General features: G+C 43.5%; 3 protein-coding genes across 8 annotated transcripts in view; all 3 read left to right on the top strand.

The window, feature by feature from the left end:
- The first annotated feature begins 1,300 nt into the window (after window positions 1–1,300).
- srp19 (signal recognition particle 19) lies at window positions 1,301–8,756 on the top strand. Its single transcript, XM_061979977.2, has 5 exons — window positions 1,301–1,551; window positions 4,451–4,526; window positions 8,099–8,170; window positions 8,235–8,343; window positions 8,409–8,756. Exons 1-5 carry the CDS (start codon window positions 1,328–1,330, stop codon window positions 8,537–8,539), a joined length of 612 nt encoding a protein of 203 aa, XP_061835961.2. The 5' UTR covers window positions 1,301–1,327; the 3' UTR covers window positions 8,540–8,756.
- Window positions 8,757–10,060: 1,304 nt separating this feature from the next.
- Window positions 10,061–13,981, top strand: rsph14 (radial spoke head 14 homolog). Its single transcript, XM_061980969.2, has 6 exons — window positions 10,061–10,308; window positions 10,366–10,468; window positions 13,013–13,131; window positions 13,200–13,425; window positions 13,481–13,617; window positions 13,682–13,981. Exons 1-6 carry the CDS (start codon window positions 10,134–10,136, stop codon window positions 13,948–13,950), a joined length of 1,029 nt encoding a protein of 342 aa, XP_061836953.2. The 5' UTR covers window positions 10,061–10,133; the 3' UTR covers window positions 13,951–13,981.
- A 3,791-nt stretch (window positions 13,982–17,772) lies between these two features.
- LOC133619100 (dematin-like) overlaps window positions 17,773–18,145 on the top strand; it is a 19,614-nt gene continuing 19,241 nt past the window's right edge. For 3 of the 6 annotated variants that reach the window (XM_072915292.1, XM_072915291.1, XM_072915288.1), the window contains exon 1: window positions 17,774–17,865. The gene's annotated coding sequence lies outside the window, so the exon portion shown is untranslated. Of the gene's footprint in view, window positions 17,866–18,145 lie in introns of all 6 variants that reach the window. The other 3 variants (XR_012051010.1, XM_072915289.1, XM_072915290.1) reach the window with 3 other exon arrangements.

Below are 18,145 nucleotides of genomic sequence, written 5' to 3'. Positions count from 1 at the left end.
TACTTATTATTTGAGTATTTTTTTTCCTATATCGTTAAAATGCTAAACATGTTTTAGGTGAATGAAAATTCTAGTGACATCACTGCCAAAGTATGGAAATACGGCACCGCCTTATGGATTGATGGATTGATTGAAACTTGTATTAGTAGATTGCACAGTACAGTACATATTCCGTACAATTGACCACTAAATGGTAACACCCCAATACGTTTTTCAATCAATCAATCAATCAATCAATCAATCAATCTTTATTTATATAGCCCTAAATCACAAGTGTCTCAAAGGGCTGCACAAGCCACAACGACATCCTCGGTACAAAGCCCACATAAGGGCAAGGAAAAACTCACCCCAGTGGGACGTCGATGTGAATGACTATGAGAAACCTTGGAGAGGACCGCATATGTGGGTAACCCCCCCCCCCCCTCTCTAGGGGAGACCGAAAGCAATGGATGTCGAGTGGGTCTGACATAATATTGTGAGAGTCCAGTCCATAGTGGATCCAACATAATAGTAAGAGTCCAGTCCATAGTGGGGCCAGCAGGACACCATCCCGAGCGGAGACGGGTCAGCAGCGCAGAGATGTTCCCAGCCGATGCACAGGCGAGCGGTCCACCCCGGGTCCCGACTCTGGACAGCCAGCACTTCATCCATGGCCACCGGACCTGTGCCCCCCCCCCCCTCCACAAGGAATAGGGGAGCAGAGGAGAAAAGAAAAGAAACGGCAGATCAACTGGTCTAACAGGGGGGCTATTTAAAGGCTAGAGTATACAAATGAGTTTTAAGATGGGACTTAAATGCTTCTACTGAGGTAGCATCTCTAATTGTTACCGGGAGGGCATTCCATAGTACTGGAGCCCCAATAGAAAACGCTCTATAGCCCGCAGACTTTTTTTGGGCTCTGGGAATCACTAATAAGCCCGACTTTTCACACTTGTTTAAGTCGGGGTCCACTAATGTTTACAATGAAAACACAACAAAAACATAAAATGTTAATCAACATTTTAGGATAACAAAAGTAATGTGTGAATTGAATCATTCTGGTCATGATCTTTTCATAAACGTAAAACTAGCGATGGTTCCCTTGATATAAAAAAAACCGTTTTAATATTTTGAAAATATTTTGTGAACCAAATGAACATACAATGAAACTCCACTACTCTGATCTGTAAAATGATAATTGTGTAAATGCTGACAAGCATTTATGTTTCCGTTGTATATGTAGTTACTTTTTTTCCACGCATTTCCACGACAATATGAAGTTATCGCAACAAGCTTGAGCTCCAGGGACCTGAATGCAGCACAACCTCCGAGGGTACGTTGGATTAGAATGCACACCCAGGCCGCCGGGCGGTGCCTACAGAAGCAGGCCAGCTCCGCCCTCGGCGTCCACACGGCGGACAAGGTGCGTTCCGTAGCCGAGCTGCTTTCTACTTCGTACGATTATAACCTCCTTGCCAGTCTTAACATTCAGCCCACATTCACTACCCCGCGTTGGGCCACAAAGCCGCCGAGGATGGCTCATTTAACGAAGAACCCCGCCGACAAGGAGCGGTGAGTTGCGCTACCGAAGCTAGCTAAGCTAAAGCTAACGATGCATTAAATGTTTACACTTTCACGTTTCAGCATACCGCGTTTATATTTGAATACACAATACTTTATCACTTCTGATTAGTCACAACTTTAATTGACTTATACGTTAGGTTTATTATTTTAGCTGATGCCTTTGCACATGCTGTTTGTCCCTAAAGGGCTTCCGTACACATCGACCGTAAAGCATGACGTGGTCAAGAAAATAAAGTTACACACATGATTACAACTCCTTCTTTAAAATAGACATAAACACTTGATGTACATCATGACACATATAACCATACTGCATAACGAATAACACCTACAGTGGCCAAACAGCTCCATTTTTGTTTCATCTGACATCACGTGGACAAAGATACGACCTTCTGGAGGAAAGTTCTGTGGTCAAATAAAACAAAAAGTGAGCTGTTTGGCCACAATACCCAGCAATATGTTTGGAGGTTAAAAGGTGAGGCCTTTAATCCCAGGAACACCATACCTACCGTCAAGCATGGTGGTGGTAGTATTATGCTCTGGGCCTGTTTTGCTGCCAATGGAACTGCTGCTTTAAATGGGACCATGGAAAAGGAGGATTAGCTCCAAATTCTTCATGACAAGCTAAAATCATCAGCCCGGAGGTTGGGTCTTGGGTGCAGTTGGGTGTTCCAACAGGACAATGACCCCAAACACACCTCAAACGTGGTAAAGGAATGGCTAAATTAGGCTAGAATAGTGATGGGTTGATGAGGCGTCATGAAGCGTTTCGACACATTGCAAAACTGTATTGATACTGTGTCGATACTGTGTCACTAAATACTGACATCTGCTGGACATTAAAAATCCCTACAGGCAACCTATGGACCGACTCAACTGACACTGATTTGATGCCCTAGTACAGGGGTCACCAACCTTTTTGAAACCAAAAACTACTTCTTGGGTACTGATTAAAGCGAAGAGCTACCAGTTTGATACACACTTAAATAAATAAATATATTGTCATTTGTAAGTTACACGTAAGTGTGATTTAAAGAAGAATAGCTAAATAAATAAATTTATATATATATAAAAAATGGGTATTTCTGTCTGTCATTCCGTCGTACATTTTTTTTTTCCTTTTACGGAAGGTTTTTTGCAGAGAATAAATGATGAAAAAAACACTTAATTGAACGGTTTAAAAGAGGAGAAAACACGAAAAAAATTAAAATAACATTTTGAAACATAGTTTATCTTCAATTTCGACTCTTTAAAATTCAAATTTCAACCGACAAAAAGAAGAGAAAAACTAGTTAATTTGAATCTTTTTGAAAATATTAAAAAAATAATTCATGGAACATCATTAGTAATTTTTCCTGATTAAGATACATTTTAGAATTTTGATGACATGTTTTAAATGGGTTAAAATCCAATCTGCACTTTGTTAGAATATTTAACAAATTGGACCAAGCTATATTTCTAACAAAGACAAATCAGTATTTCTTCTAGATTTTCCAGAACAAACATTTTAAAAGAAATTCAAAATACTTTGAAATAAGATTTAAATTTGATTCTACAGATTTTCTAGATTTGCCAGAATATTTTTTTTGAATTTTAATCATAGCAAGTTTGAAGAAATATTTCACAAATATTCTTCGTCGAAAAACCAGAAGCTAAAATATTTATTCTTTACAATAATAAACTTTTTTTTTTACTTGAACATTGATTTAAATTGTCAGGAAAGAAGAGGAAGAAATTTAAAAGGTAAAAAGGTATATTTGTTTAAAAATCCTAAAAATCATTTTTAAGGTTGTATTTTTTCTCTAAAATTGTATTTCTAAAAGTAATAAGAAGCAAAGTAAAAAAATAAATGAATGTATTTAAACAAGTGAAGACCCATCCATCCATCCATTTTCTACCGCTTATTCCAAGTGAAGACCAAGTCTTTAAAATATTTTCTTGGATTTTCAAATTCTATTTGAGTTTTGTCTCTTTTAGAATTAAAAATGTCGAGCAAAGCGAGACCAGCTTGCTAGTAAATAAATACAATTTAAAAAATAGAGGCAGCTCACTGGTAAGTGCTGCTCTTTGAGCTATTTTTAGAACAGGCTGATCTGGTCCTTACGGGCTACCTGGTGACCGCGGGCACCGCGTTGGTGACCCCTGCCCTAGTATATACAATAATATAAACCAAGTCATTGTATTTCATTTAGGATTATTTCATATCTTCATTTAAATAAAAATATATTTGTATCTTTTTTAGATACAGTCAATAAATAATGTGAACATGTATCATAACATGGAAATCTAAGAGAACGTGTTGTGGATGATTGTGGACTGGGAATTGTTTTAATTTTATTTTTTTACACATTTTTATAAAAAAAAAAAAAAAAAGTTTTTCCGACGTATTACATTTTAGACGATTTCTCTTAGTTATTATTTCTCCGGCTGTAGAAAAGAGCCGCTCACAGGGCACAGAGGAGGCGTCAGTGCGACACAGTTGGCGTATCGGTCACGTGACCAAAACAGCTCATGATCGGTCACGTGACTTTCTAAAAGCGGTACGCGCACCGACACAGGGTTTCGCTCTTATGAGCTCGACGCATGCGCCGATGCATCGGTGTTGCCGGACCCATCACTAGTAAATGTATGTCTATGAAAATAAAATAAAGAAATGTTACAAAAAAACAAAAACCGAGTATGTCCACTTCTCGTAGTTTTTGGTATCGAAATGAGGTTTTAGGAAAAAAAGCCCACAGCAATAAAGTAGAACTAGTTTGAAGACTGAGTAGAAACCCTGCAAGATAGTTCCACTGATCAGCGTTCTTCACCACACAAAAGTTCCTGGAAGTGGAAAGTTCCTTTGTCTCTGTTGTCTATAAATAATTGTAATGTTTGTGTGGTGTAGGTTCATCTGTGTCTACCCAGTCTACATCAACAGTAAGAAGACTCTGGCAGAAGGAAGAAGAATCCCTGCTGACAAGGTCATCTTATTTGGGTCTATTTCCCCACCATACATCTACAATATTTACACAACATTTACACCTTAAAGTCAATACAGGACAAATACAGGTAAAAGCCAGTAAATTAGAATATTTTGAAAAACTTGATTTATTTCAGTAATTGCATTCAAAAGGTGTAACTTGTACATTATATTTATTCATTGCACACAGACTGATGCATTCAAATGTTTATTTCATTTAATTTTGATGATTTGAAGTGGCAACAAATGAAAATCCAAAATTCCGTGTGTCACAAAATTAGAATATTACTTAAGGCTAATACAAAAAAGGGATTTTTAGAAATGTTGGCCAACTGAAAAGTATGAAAATGAAAAATATGAGCATGTACAATACTCAATACTTGGTTGGAGCTCCTTTTGCCTCAATTACTGCGTTAATGCGGCGTGGCATGGAGTCGATGAGTTTCTGGCACTGCTCAGGTGTTATGAGAGCCCAGGTTGCTCTGATAGTGGCCTTCAACTCTTCTGCGTTTTTGGGTCTGGCATTCTGCATCTTCCTTTTCACAATACCCCACAGATTTTCTATGGGGCTAAGGTCAGGGGAGTTGGCGGGCCAATTTAGAACAGAAATACCATGGTCCGTAAACCAGGCACGGGTAGATTTTGCGCTGTGTGCAGGCGCCAAGTCCTGTTGGAACTTGAAATCTCCATCTCCATAGAGCAGGTCAGCAGCAGCAAGCATGAAGTGCTCTAAAACTTGGCTGCGTTGACCCTGGATCTCAGGAAACAGAGTGGACCGACACCAGCTGGACTGCTGCTGAGTGGTCCAAAGTCATGTTTTCTGACGAAAGCCAATTTTGCATTTCCTTTGGAAATCGAGGTCCCAGAGTCTGGAGGAAGACAGGAGAGGCACAGGATCCACGTTGCCTGAAGTCTAGTGTAAAGTTTCCACCATCAGTGATGGTTTGGGGTGCCATGTCATCTGCTGGTGTCGGTCCACTCTGTTTCCTGAGATCCAGGGTCAACGCAGCCGTCTACCAGCAAGTTTTAGAGCACTTCATGCTTCCTGCTGCTGACCTGCTCTATGGAGATGAAGATTTCAAGTTCCAACAGGACTTGGCGCCTGCACACAGCGCAAAATCTACCCGTGCCTGGTTTACGGACCATGGTATTTCTGTTCTAAATTGGCCCGCCAACTCCCCTGACCTTAGCCCCATAGAAAATCTGTGGGGTATTGTGAAAAGGAAGATGCAGAATGCCAGACCCAAAAACGCAGAAGAGTTGAAGGCCACTATCAGAGCAACCTGGGCTCTCATAACACCTGAGCAGTGCCAGAAACTCATCGACTCCATGCCACGCCGCATTAACGCAGTAATTGAGGCAAAAGGAGCTCCAACCAAGTATTGAGTATTGTACATGCTCATATTTTTCATTTTCATACTTTTCAGTTGGCCAACATTTCTAAAAATCCCTTTTTTGTATTAGCCTTAAGTAATATTCTAATTTTGTGACACACGGAATTTTGGATTTTCATTTGTTGCCACTTCAAATCATCAAAATTAAATGAAATAAACATTTGAATGCATCAGTCTGTGTGCAATGAATAAATATAATGTACAAGTTACACCTTTTGAATGCAATTACTGAAATAAATCAAGTTTTTCAAAATATTCTAATTTACTGGCTTTTACCTGTATATACAGAGGTGGGTAGTAACGCGCTACATTTACTCCGTTACATCTACTTGAGTAACTTTTGGGATAAATTGTACTTCTAAGAGTAGTTTTAATGCAACATACTTTTACTTTTACTTGAGTATATTTATAGAGAAGAAACGCTACTTTTACTCCGCTACTTTTATCTACATTCAGCTCGCTACTAATATTTATCGATCTGTTAATGCACGCTTTGTTTGTTTTGGTCTGTCATAGTGCCTGCGTTTCAACAAATACAGTCACTGGTGACGTTCACTCCGTTCCACCAATCAGATGCAGTCACTGGTGACGTTGGACCAATCAAACAGAGCCAGGCGGTCACATGACCTGACTTAAACAAGTGGAAAAACTTATTGGAGTGTTACCATTTAGTGGTCAATCGTACGGGATATGTACTGTACTGTGCAATCTACTAATAAAAGTTCAAATCAATCAATCAAAAGTGTGAAGGAAAAAATACCCTTTTTTATTTCAACCGTACATTCCGTCAAAAGCCTAAAGACTGACTGCACAGTTCCTGTCTTCACAATAAAAGTGCCGCTCCATCGCGCCTGCGCTTTCAAAATAAGAGTCTCCGAAAGCCAGCGCAAACAAGCTAGCAAGCTACGGAGTTTGCCGCCAATGTATTTCTTGTAAAGTGTATAAAAACGAATATGGAAGCTGGACGAATAAGAAACCAAAAACCAACCACTTTCATGTGGTATTAGACAGAAAGGAGGAACTTTTTTCTCCTCCATTTGAAAACGTGGACGTTATCATCACTACTGTCTGATTACAATCAATGCAAGTCATCAGAATCAGGTAATACACCAACTTATATTCTTGTTTTCATGAAAGAAAGGAATCTATATGTGTTAAACATGCATGTATATTCATTAAAACACCTTTAACATGTAAACAAAAACGGCAAAATAAATAAATATAAATTATATACTGTATATATCAATGTATGTGTATATATATATATATATATATATATATATATATATATATATATATATATATATATATATATATATATATATGTATATGTGTGTGTGTGTGTGTATGTTACTCATCAGTTACTCAGTACTTGAGTAGTTTTTTCACAACATACTTTTTACTTTTACTCAAGTAAATATTTGGGTGACTACTCCTTACTTTTACTTGAGTAATAAATCTCTAAAGTAACAGTACTCTTACTTGAGTACAATTTCTGGCTATTCTACCCACCTCTGTATATATATAATGTTTTACTCCCTGAACACCATCAGCAAATAAAAAAAAATCCTGTAGTAAATGTAGAGAAGAAATCATTTTGGGCCCTCAAGAGAGCAAAAATCTCCTATTGTCACAGATAGTTTCTTCCCCTAATACCATATTGTTCAAGTCTAGTCATTTAAACGCTCTGTGAACATCAAAGAATACTCCAATGGTGCGCCTTTTTTTGGTACTTTCTTCTGTTGAATCAACAATGACCTATTTGATGGCTTTCACTCACTTTTATTTTTGTCAAGGAACTTATCAATTAATACATTTTTGTAAAATTGAGGAAGCAACGAAATGGGCCAATAATTAGTTCATTGGTCTGACTTTGGCTATTTCCATTTGATGAGGAACCCAGCTGTCTAAAGGTCAAAGCAGTCTCGAAGATGGTTGCCCGTCTCTCATGCTTTTGTCCACCCAGGTTAATATGCCTTGACGGGTATGGAAACTGAAAGTTAACCTGAACACACCAGGCTGGTAAATCATGACACCACTAATAATACTATTACAGAACCAAGGCCAAGTCTCGGACGCTCTATTCTGTTGAAAATATTCCCCTCACAGAATCTAGTGAGAGAATTGTAGCAGGGAAAGAAAGGTCAGATGCTGAGAGAAATGTTTGCTGTGCCCGCAGGCGGTGGAGAACCCTTCTTGCGCCGAGATCCGAGACGTGCTGACGGCGGCCGGCATGAACGTCTACATGGAGGTGAGCGCGCCACGTGGCAGCAATGGCGTCCCCCCGGGACTAGAGTCCACTTTGTGTTTCCCAGAACAAGATGCATCCCCGGGAGTGGAACCGGGACGTGCAGTTCAAAGGTCGGATCAGGGTTCAGCTGAAGCAGGAGGACGGCAGCTTGTGCCTCGACAACTTCGCCACCCGTGAGTCCGCACGCCCTCGCCAAAACGCGGGCGGGTCGCTGACGAGACGCCGCTTTGTGCCTCAGGTAAAGACGTGATGTTCTACGTGGCCGAGATGATCCCCAAACTGAAGACGCGCACGCAGAAGAGCGGCGCGGGAGAAAGCAGCGCTCTGCAGGGCGACGGCGGCAAGAAGACCAAGAAGAAGAAGAAATGAGCCCACTCCTTTTTCCACTTGGTCTCTTGTTTTGAAACTCTGAAAGGCGTGCGACGGCACACCCATCACATCCTGCCCGAGGAAGGAAGTCTTTTTATTTTATTAATTCAGAAGATGTCTTTAGTTTTCAAATGAATGGATTAAACAATCTTTCATTTCATTTATTCAGGTTTAAAAGCGTCAGTACATACTAATAAACATAAAATATCATGCAGTATATTGTGTGTTATAAGTATGTGTATGTATATATATATAAATACACATACTATTTATTCATAAGGATACATTTTAAGCTGTATCCAAGCAACCAGAAGAGGATTTTCTTACCTGAAAAGTGTCATTTTGTTTTTCACACCAAATTATACCAACCTTTTTTTTAATGATATTTTTAACATCAATTTCACACCTAAAATATTGAGCCCATTGGCATCGTGCATTTTTCCTTACCTGTTTTAAGAATCCATAACTCTTGATATTTATCACAGGAAAAGGATAGAATTGTGAATACAAGACCTGTCTGATACTGGTTTTATTGTTGTTTCCATGTTACAGCAACATAAGTGCACTCTTACAGAGGACCAAAGCTGCTGTTGATATTTGACTTCATTACAGGTCAAGTCATCTGACATAATTGTGGTTATTTATTATTATAAGAAGGAATGGGAACTGTAAAAAAGCAGCAGTTAGCCTCAAGATGCTAACTAGCTTGGCTTAGCATTTAGCGGCTAAGCACAATAGTTAGCCATTGATATTTGACTTCATTACAAATCAAGTAATTTGACATAATTGTGGTTATTTATTATTATAAGAAGGAATGGGAACTGTAAAAAAGCAGCAGTTAGCCTCAAGATGCTAACTACCTTAGCTTAGCATTTAGCGGCTAAGCACAATAGTTAGCCATTGATATTTGACTTCATTACAAATCAAGTAATTTGACATAATTGTGGTTATTTATTATTATAAGAAGGAATGGTAACTGTAAAAAAAGCAGCAGTTAGCCTCAAGATGCTAACTAGCTTAGCTTAGCATTAGCGGCTAAGCACAATAGTTACCCATTAATATTTGACTTCATTACAAATCAAGTAATTTGACATAATTGTGGTTATTTATTATTATAAGAAGGAATGGGAACTGTAAAAAAGCAGCAGTTAGCCTCAAGATGCTAACTAGCTTAGCTTAGCATTTAGCGGCTAAGCACAATAGTTACCCATTGATATTTGACTTCATTACAAATCAAGTAATTTGACATAATTGTGGTTATTTATTCGCTGACAGGACAATATTGTTATATATGTATTATTATAACAACAATGAATGGTAACAGTAAAAAAAGCAGCAGTTGACGCTAACTAGCTTAGCATTTAGCACAATAGTTATCCAGAGTCATCGATAATGAGATCATTTACTAAAAGAAAAGACGTCACGCTCTTTTAAATAAAAAAGGGAAATGTTTACATTGGTTGCTAGGCAACAGTAGTCAGGTGACCAGCGCGTCGTGAAGGCGGTGTGCGCGTCTGAGCAGTGACGTCACTCTTGAAGCAGCCCGTTCGTGAAGAGCGGAAGACTTCATCCGCTGCTCCGGACCTGGACTCAAATGACGGGAGTTCATCTCGACCCCAACCGGGCTCCGGTGGCCTTCGGGCGGCTGGCCATACCGGAGCTCTTCGCCCAGCTGGAGGAGGCCGACACCGGCAAGAAGCTCCGGGCTCTGGCGTCCCTGTGCGACCTGACCCACGACCCGGAACGCCTGTACCAAGTCGTCAGTGAAGGTACCTGCGGGTCCAAGGTGGGCCCGGGTTGGCCCTCACACCTGTTGGCTTTTGCAGGCTTTCTGGGACATCTGGAGGCTTTGTTGAAGGACGAAGAGCCAGCAGTCCGAACCAGAACCTGCGAGCTGCTCCACCTGCTGACCAGCCACAACATCGGCAGGTACAGGTGCTCGCCAGCAGGGGGCGCCACACACCTTGCAAGTGTGGCCCCAGGGCCATTTTGGATTTGATTGGTACTAACAGAAACCTCAAATAAAGAGCAAACAGGTGAAATGTAAACATAAAAAGTTGTTATTGCTCCAAAAATAATAATGAATCAAAGTCAATTATTGATCCATAAAAAGCTCCATTTAACTATATTCAACTTCAAAACATTTTGCGGAGAAAAAAAGTGTTTTGCCTTTATAAAACACTTTTCTTTGACAAAAAGGGCATAAAACAAACAAAATAATCCCATAAAAAACAATATTAAAAGATAATTTTAAGTTGATCTCGAGGTTTCAGCACATCCATCCATCCTTCCGCTTATCCGAGGTCGGGTCGCGGGGGCAGCAGCCTAAGCAAGGAAACCCAGACTTCCCTCTCCCCAGCCACTTGGTCCAGCTCCTCCCGGGGGATCCCGAGGCGTTCCCAGGCCAGCCGGGACACATAGTCTTCCCAATGTGTCCTGGGTCTTCCCCGTGGCCTCTTACCGGTCGGATGTGCCCTAAACACCTCCCTAGGGAGGCGTTCGGGTGGCATCCTGACCAGATGCCCGAACCACCTCATCTGGCTCCTCTCCATGTGGAGGAGCAGCGGCTTTACTTTGAGCTCCTCCCGGATGACAGAGCTTCTCACCCTATCTCTGAGGGAAAAACTTGCCACCCGGTGGAGGAAACTCATTTCGGCCGCTTGTACCCGTGATCTTGTCCTTTCAGTCATAACCCAAAGCTCATGACCATAGGTGAGGATGGGAACGTAGATCGACCAGTAAATTGAGAGCTTTGCCTTCCGGCTCAGCTCCTTCTTCACCACAACGGATCGATACAGCGTCCGCATTACTGAAGACGCCGCTTGTCGATCTCACCATCCACTCTTCCCTCACTCGTGAACAAGACTCCGAGGTACTTGAACTCCTCCACTTGGGGCAGGGTCTCCTTCGCAACCCGAAATTCTGTCCATAAAAGTTCAGAACAGAATGGGTGACAAAGGGCAGCCTTGGCGGAGTCCAACTCTCACTGGAAACGTGTCCGTCTTACTGCCGGCAATGCGGACCAAGCTCTGACACTGATCATACAGGGAGCGGACTGCCACAATCAGACAGTCTGATACCCCATACTCTCTGAGCACTCCCCACAGGACTTCCCGATCAAATGCCTTCTCCAAGTCCACAAAGCACATGTAGACTGGTTGGGCAAACTCCCATGCACCCTCAAGGACCCTGCCGAAAGTATAGAGCTGGTCCACAGTTCCACGACCAGGACGAAAACCACACTGTTCCTCCTTAATCCGAGGTTCGACTATCCGGCGTAGCCTCCTCTCCAGTACAACTGAATAGACCTTACCGGCAAGGCTGAGGAGTGTGATCCCACGATAGTTAGAACACACCCTCCGGTTCCCCTTCTTAAAGAGAGGAACCACCACCCTGGTCTGCAAATCCAGAGGTACCGCCCCCGATGTCCACGCGATGCTGCAGAGTCTTGTCAACCAAGACAGCCCCACAGCATCCAGAGCCTTAAGGAACTCCGGGCGGGTCTCATCCACCCCCGGGGGGCCTTGCCACCGAGGAGCTTTTTAACTACCTCAGCAACCTCAGCCCCAGAAATAGGAGAGCCCACCACAGATTCCCCAGGCACTGCTTCCTCATAGGAAGACGTGTTGGTGGGATTGAGGAGGTCTTCGAAGTATTCCTTCCACCGATCCACAACATCCGCAGTCGAGGTCAGCAGAACACCATCCTCACCATACACGGTGTTGATAGTGCACTGCTTCCACTTCCTGAGGCGGCGGATGGTGGTCCAGAATCGCTTCGAAGCCGTCCGGAAGTCGCTTTCCATGGCTTCCCCGAACTCCTCCCATGTCCGAGTTTTTGAAGCCGCACACCGCTTGGCCTGTCGGTACCTGTCCTCTGCCTCTAGAGTCCTATGAGCCAAAAGAACCCGATAGGTCTCCTTCTTCAGCTTGACGGCATCCCTCACCGCCGGTGTCCACCAACGGGGTTTATGATTACCGTCACGACAAGCACCAACTACCTTGCGGCCACAGCTCCAATCAGCCGCCTCGACAATAGAGGTACGGAACATGGTCCACTCGGACTCAATGTCCAGCACCTCCCTCGTGACATGTTCAAAGTTCTTCCGGAGGTGGGAATTGAAACTCTCTCTGACAGGAGACTCTGCCAGGCGTTCCCAGCAGACCCTCACAATGCGTTTGGGCCTGCCAGGTCTGTCCGGCATCCTCCCCCACCATCGCAGCCAACTCAATTTTTATGTATCTCCTTCATTGATTATTTGAATGTTGCTCAAACTGGGAGACAAGTGGACTCTATTATGTGACGCAGTAACGCTTAGAAGCCAGCAGGAGGTGCTAGTCATACTCTATTATGTGACGCAGTAACACTTAGCAGCCAGTAGGAGGTGCTAGTCATACACTATAATGTGACGCAGTAACGCTTAGCAGCCAGCAGGAGGTGCTAGTGTAAAGAAGGCTATGCTTCTGCTGTCAGACACGCCCTCCTGTCGTCGCCCCTCCTCCCTCGCCTGTCCCTGCTGCTGGACGACCAGTCGGCGCCCTGCAGGACGCGCGCCCACCGCGTGATGAACAGCCTGGCGGTGCTGCCCGCAGGTACACGCGGCGAGGTCACGTGACCGGAGAGGGCGGGGCAAGTGACGGGGGGAGTGACTTGTTTGCAGGTGCCGACGCTCTGCAGTCGCTGCTGGCCAAGCTGATGGCGAAGGTGGAGGAGGCGGAGGCGGAGGAGGAGGTGCAGGCGCTGCTGCTGTCCACGCTGAGCTGCGTCACCCGCCAGGACGCCCTCGCCGCGCTGGCCTGCCGTGGCGTGGCGCTGGTGGCCTGCAAGCTCTCCCACGCCTGCTCCGACATCCGGCGGGAGGCGGCGGGGGCCATGATGGCGCTCAGGTGGGTCTGCCGACGCGCGGACTGTTGCCATGGCGACTGACTCTCGCCCATTCAGCGTTCCCGTGGAGGGGAAGCGTCAGGTGTGCGAGGCGGCCGTCCTCCCCGTCCTGGCGGGGCTCCTGCGGGACCCGGACGTGGACGTGCAGGCCAACGCGGCGGGCGCCATCATGAACGCGGTGGTCATCACCACAGGTGATGTCCACCCTCGCCGCCTGACCCCTCCCACCTCCCCCCCCTCACCGTGTCGCCCCCGCAGGTAAGCGCCAGTGCCTGGACCTGGATGTGCTGCCCGTCCTGCTGGACCTGGTGTGGGAGCGCAGGAAGGACGAGGACGAGGAGAGGAAGAGGAAGGCCCTGGTCCTCTACTCGCTCAGAGCTCTCACCTCATTGGCCGAGGCTCCTGAGGGCCGGCGCCGCCTGTTGGAGCAGCTCCCCCTGCTGGTGGGGAGGACCACCCCCGAGGACGACCCCGACGTCTGCAGAGCCGCAAAGACCGCCGTCAGCGTGGTCACATGGTTGCCCTGAGAGGTCGTGACCAATAAAAAGTGTGATGGAATGTTGCTGTGGTGTACGTCCCTGACGCCTGAAGAGCGCGCTAGACATGGAGTTGGCAGCTCCATGTCTAGCTCCAAACTAGACATGGAGTTGGCAGCTCCATGTCTAGCGCCAAACTAGACATTGAGTTGGCAGCTCCATGTCTAGCGCCAAACTAGACATTGAGTTGGCAGCTCTATGTCTAGCGCCAAACTAGACATGGAGTTGGCAGCTCCATGTCTAGTTTGGCGCTAGACATGGAGTTGGCAGCTCCATGTCTAGAGCTCTCACACTCGCGATGGTTTGAGCAAGCAGAACTGGACCAGGCGGCTCTGATTGGCTGCTGCCAGCGTGGGGTCATGTGACATTGAAGTGACGTCTGATTGGCTGAAGTGATGCCTTCAAGGACACTCAGTCTGAATGGACGCATTTTTACTGGCTGACCTGCCACGCTCAAAAGACGACAACACCCGTCATAAATCTGTCTTTTGTTATATACACACATTATTGACACATATACACATCTATATACTCTACATGTGTACATACATCTATATCTACACTTTTGTTATATATACACATAATTGACACATACACATCTGTATGCTCTACATATATACATACATCTATATACACTTACATATACTATATATACTTACATATACTATAAATACACATCTATATCTACACTTCTTACGTATACTATATATACTTACATATACTATATATACATACATATACTATATATACTTAAATATACTATATATACTTACATATACTATATATACTTAAATATACTATATATTAGGGCTGCAGCTAACGATTATTTTTCTATCGATTAATCTATAGATTATTTTTTCGATTAATCGGTTAATCTATAGATTATTTTTTTCGATTAATCTATAGATTATTTTTCCTTTTACCGATTATTTTTTTAATTTAAAATGAAGAGGAAAAAATAAATGTAGGCCAGTTTTTTCAAAAGGCATGTCTTTTATTTACAAAAAAAAAAGTATGGCCACTCAGTCAACATTGACAACAACATGACAAAATATTCTGTAACAATGTAAACATTTAAAACTTTTAACATTTAACAAAATTAAAAGTAGCTTATTTGCTTTTTAATGTGCAAATATAAAAGTAAACATCCAGTGCAAATCTTAATATTCTGGAATAGTATAAGCATTTCAAAAGTAAAAGTATTGCTTATTTTGCTTTAAAATGTGCAAAAATAAAGATAAACATCCAATACAAAAAAGTGCAAAACGGAAATATTCTGTAACAAGTGTAAACATTTCAACAAAAGTAAAAGTATTGCTTATTTGCTAAAATGTGCAAAAATAAAGCTAAACATCCAATACAAAAAAGTGTACAGTGTAAACATTTCAACAAAAGTAAAAGTATTGCTTATTTTGCTTAATAACACAACAATGATAGTATGATTAAAGTGAAAGTTAATTGTTGGTTTGTACATAGTATATGTAACTGTTAATGTTGTAAAAGGTATTTGCACAACTAATTAACGTTAGCGTTTGTGACACGTCTTGTGCCGTGGGGTTCTTTCAGGACCGACAGACTGAACGCCAGACGGCTTTGCCAGGTTTACAATCTTTTAATTTTACACAAAGTCTTTTCTCTTCCAACTCTTTTCTCTTTCTTTCCTCGCTTTTCAGCTCCTCTTCCTCGCTTGCTCGTTGTCCTCTGTCTCTGTCTCTCCTCCTCTCTCGCTCCACGTCAGCTTCACTCTGGCTCCTTCCAGTCTCTCTTCCCTCTCTCTCTGCTGCTCCCCTTTTCTTCAGCGAGAGGAGATTGGATGATCGTGCCCAGGTGCGCGGATTGCGGCGTCGCTCCCGGCGCGCCCCACCTCGCCGCTCGCTCGCCGGCCCCGCCTCTCCACAGCGTTAAAGAGGAGCGAGTCTTTGTAAACACTGAACAGGCACGCCAAACGCGCCTCTCAGAGCAAAACAGTGTTTTAGTTTATGAATTTACAACGCAGATACAAATGACACATTCATGTTTTTGTGTAATGATGACAACGTATACTCACGCGGACGATTGACTAGTTGATGGTGATGGCAAGAACGCTGTCGGTTTTCTTTTCAAATGTTCCTTCATAGCCGTTGTGCTGCTATGATAGGCCATTTCCGCTCGACACAGTGTGCATACAACAACATTATTAGGCCGTTTATTGAAATACTCCCACACTTTTGACGACTTTTGGCGTGCTTTTCCCCCTCGCTCGCATCGTCTGCTTTGCGCTCCGCCATGACAGTAGTGTGACGTAAATATACGACGCGCCGACGCACAAAAACGGCGTCGGCGTATTTACGTAACCGATGACGTCGACTATGTCGACGCGTCGTTTCAGCCTTACTATATATACTTACTTATAGGAAACTAATTGTTGAAGCTTTGAAAGTGGAATTCTTTCCCATTCTTGTTTTATGTAGAGCTTCAGTCGTTCAACAGTCCGGGGGTCTCCGCTGTCGTATTTTACGCTTCACACATTTTCGATGGGAGACAGGTCTGGACTGCAGGCGGGCCAGGAAAGTACCCGCACTCTTTTTTTTTTTTACGAAGCCACGCTGTTGTAACACGTGGCTTGGCATTGTCTTGCTGAAATAAGCAGGGGCGTCCATGAAAAAGACGGCGCTTAGATGGCAGCATATGTCGTTCCAAAAGCTGTATGTACCTTTCAGCATTAATGGTGCCTTCACAGATGTGTAAGTTACGCATGCCTTGGGCACTAATGCACCCCCATACCATCACACATGCTGGCTTTTACACTTTGCGCCTATAACAGTCCGGATGGTTCTTTTCCTCTTTGGTCCGGATGACACGATGTGGAATATTTCCAAAAACAATTTGAAATGTGGACTCGTCAGACCACAGAACACTTTTCCACTTTGCATGAGTCCATCTTGGATGAGCTCCGGCCCAGAGAAGCCGGCGGCGTTTCTGGGTGTTGTTGATAAATGGCTTTGGCTTTGCATAGTAGAGCTTTAACTTGCACTTACAGATGTAGCAACCAACTGTAGTTACTGACAGTGGTTTTCTGAAGTGTTCCTGAGCCCATGTGGTGATATCCTTTAGAGATTGATGTGGGTTTTTGATACAGTGCCGTCTGAGGGATGGAAGGTCACGCTCATTCAATGTTGGTTTCCGGCCATGCCGCTTACGTGGAGTGATTTCTCCACATTCTCTGAACCTTTTGATGATATTATGGAGCGTAGATGTTGAAATCCCTACATTTCTTGCAATTGCACTTTGAGAAACGTTGTTCTTAAACTGTTCAACTATTTGCTCACGCAGTTGTGGACAAAGGGGTGTACCTCGCCCCATCCTTTCTTGTGAAAGACTGAGCATTTTTTGGGAAGCTGTTTTTATACCCAATCATGGCACCCACCTGTTCCCAATTAGCCTGCACACCTGTGGGATGTTCCAAATAAGTCTTTGATGAGCATTCCTCAACTTTATCAGTATTTATTGCCACCTTTCCCAACTTCTTTGTCACGTGTTGCTGCCATCAAATTCTAAAGTTAATGATTATTTGCACAAAAAAAAAAGGTTTATGAGTTTGAACATCAAATATGTTGTCTTTGTAGCATATTCAACTGAATATGGCTTGAAAATGATTAGCAAATCATTGTATTCCGTTTATATTTACATCTAACACCATTTCCCAACTCATATGGAAACGGGGTTAGTATATACAGTATGTACACAACAGCATGAAAACAAAAAAGTCATCCAATCAAATAAGTCGTTTTTGAAGGCCACGCCCCCCGGGGCTGCTCTTAGTGGACTGCTCCCCCGCACACGCGCGTTAAATGAGGTGGGCGTGACTCCCGAGGACAGTCGCTGGGAGCGTGTCGCACGCACTAGGACACGCGCGCGCGTACGCAGGTAAGACTCACCTTGCTGTTGTTTCACGCCGACGAAGAATGTAAGGTACATTTATGTCACGTGAGGGTGACGTCATGGCACTTGTGTGCCGCCGCGCCAAAACAGCAAATGTCGCGTTCGAGCGGGAAGAAAAGTCGTGCGCCGTGACATCAAAAGTGTGTGTGTGTGTGTGTGTGTGTGTGTGTGTGTGTGTGTGTGTGTGTGTGTGTGAGTGCGGCGGGAGTTTGTCCCCCATAGTTGATCATATATGTGTGTGTGTGTGTGTGTGTGTGTTTATTTT

The sequence above is a fragment of the Nerophis lumbriciformis genome, linkage group LG20 (genome assembly GCF_033978685.3).
Source record: "Nerophis lumbriciformis linkage group LG20, RoL_Nlum_v2.1, whole genome shotgun sequence".
Classification (NCBI taxonomy): Eukaryota; Metazoa; Chordata; class Actinopteri; order Syngnathiformes; family Syngnathidae; genus Nerophis; species Nerophis lumbriciformis.
The sequence above is the reverse complement of the archived record's forward strand: the minus strand, read 5'-3'. Positions and strand labels throughout refer to the sequence as shown.

What these genes read in the sequence shown, in the direction of transcription:
- rsph14 (XM_061980969.2), top strand. Translation starts at nt 10,134, where the DNA reads ATGACGGGAGTTCATCTCGACCCCAACCGGGCTCCGGTGGCCTTCGGG. An exon ending in ACCAGCCACAACATCGGCAG is followed by an intron (nt 10,469 to 13,012) that starts GTACAGGTGCTC and finishes TTCTGCTGTCAG; the next exon opens with ACACGCCCTCCTGTCGTCGC. An exon ending in CCTGGCGGTGCTGCCCGCAG is followed by an intron (nt 13,132 to 13,199) that starts GTACACGCGGCG and finishes ACTTGTTTGCAG; the next exon opens with GTGCCGACGCTCTGCAGTCG.
- srp19 (XM_061979977.2), top strand. Translation starts at nt 1,328, where the DNA reads ATGCACACCCAGGCCGCCGGGCGGTGCCTACAGAAGCAGGCCAGCTCC. An exon ending in GCATGAACGTCTACATGGAG is followed by an intron (nt 8,171 to 8,234) that starts GTGAGCGCGCCA and finishes TGTGTTTCCCAG; the next exon opens with AACAAGATGCATCCCCGGGA. An exon ending in CCTCGACAACTTCGCCACCC is followed by an intron (nt 8,344 to 8,408) that starts GTGAGTCCGCAC and finishes TTTGTGCCTCAG; the next exon opens with GTAAAGACGTGATGTTCTAC.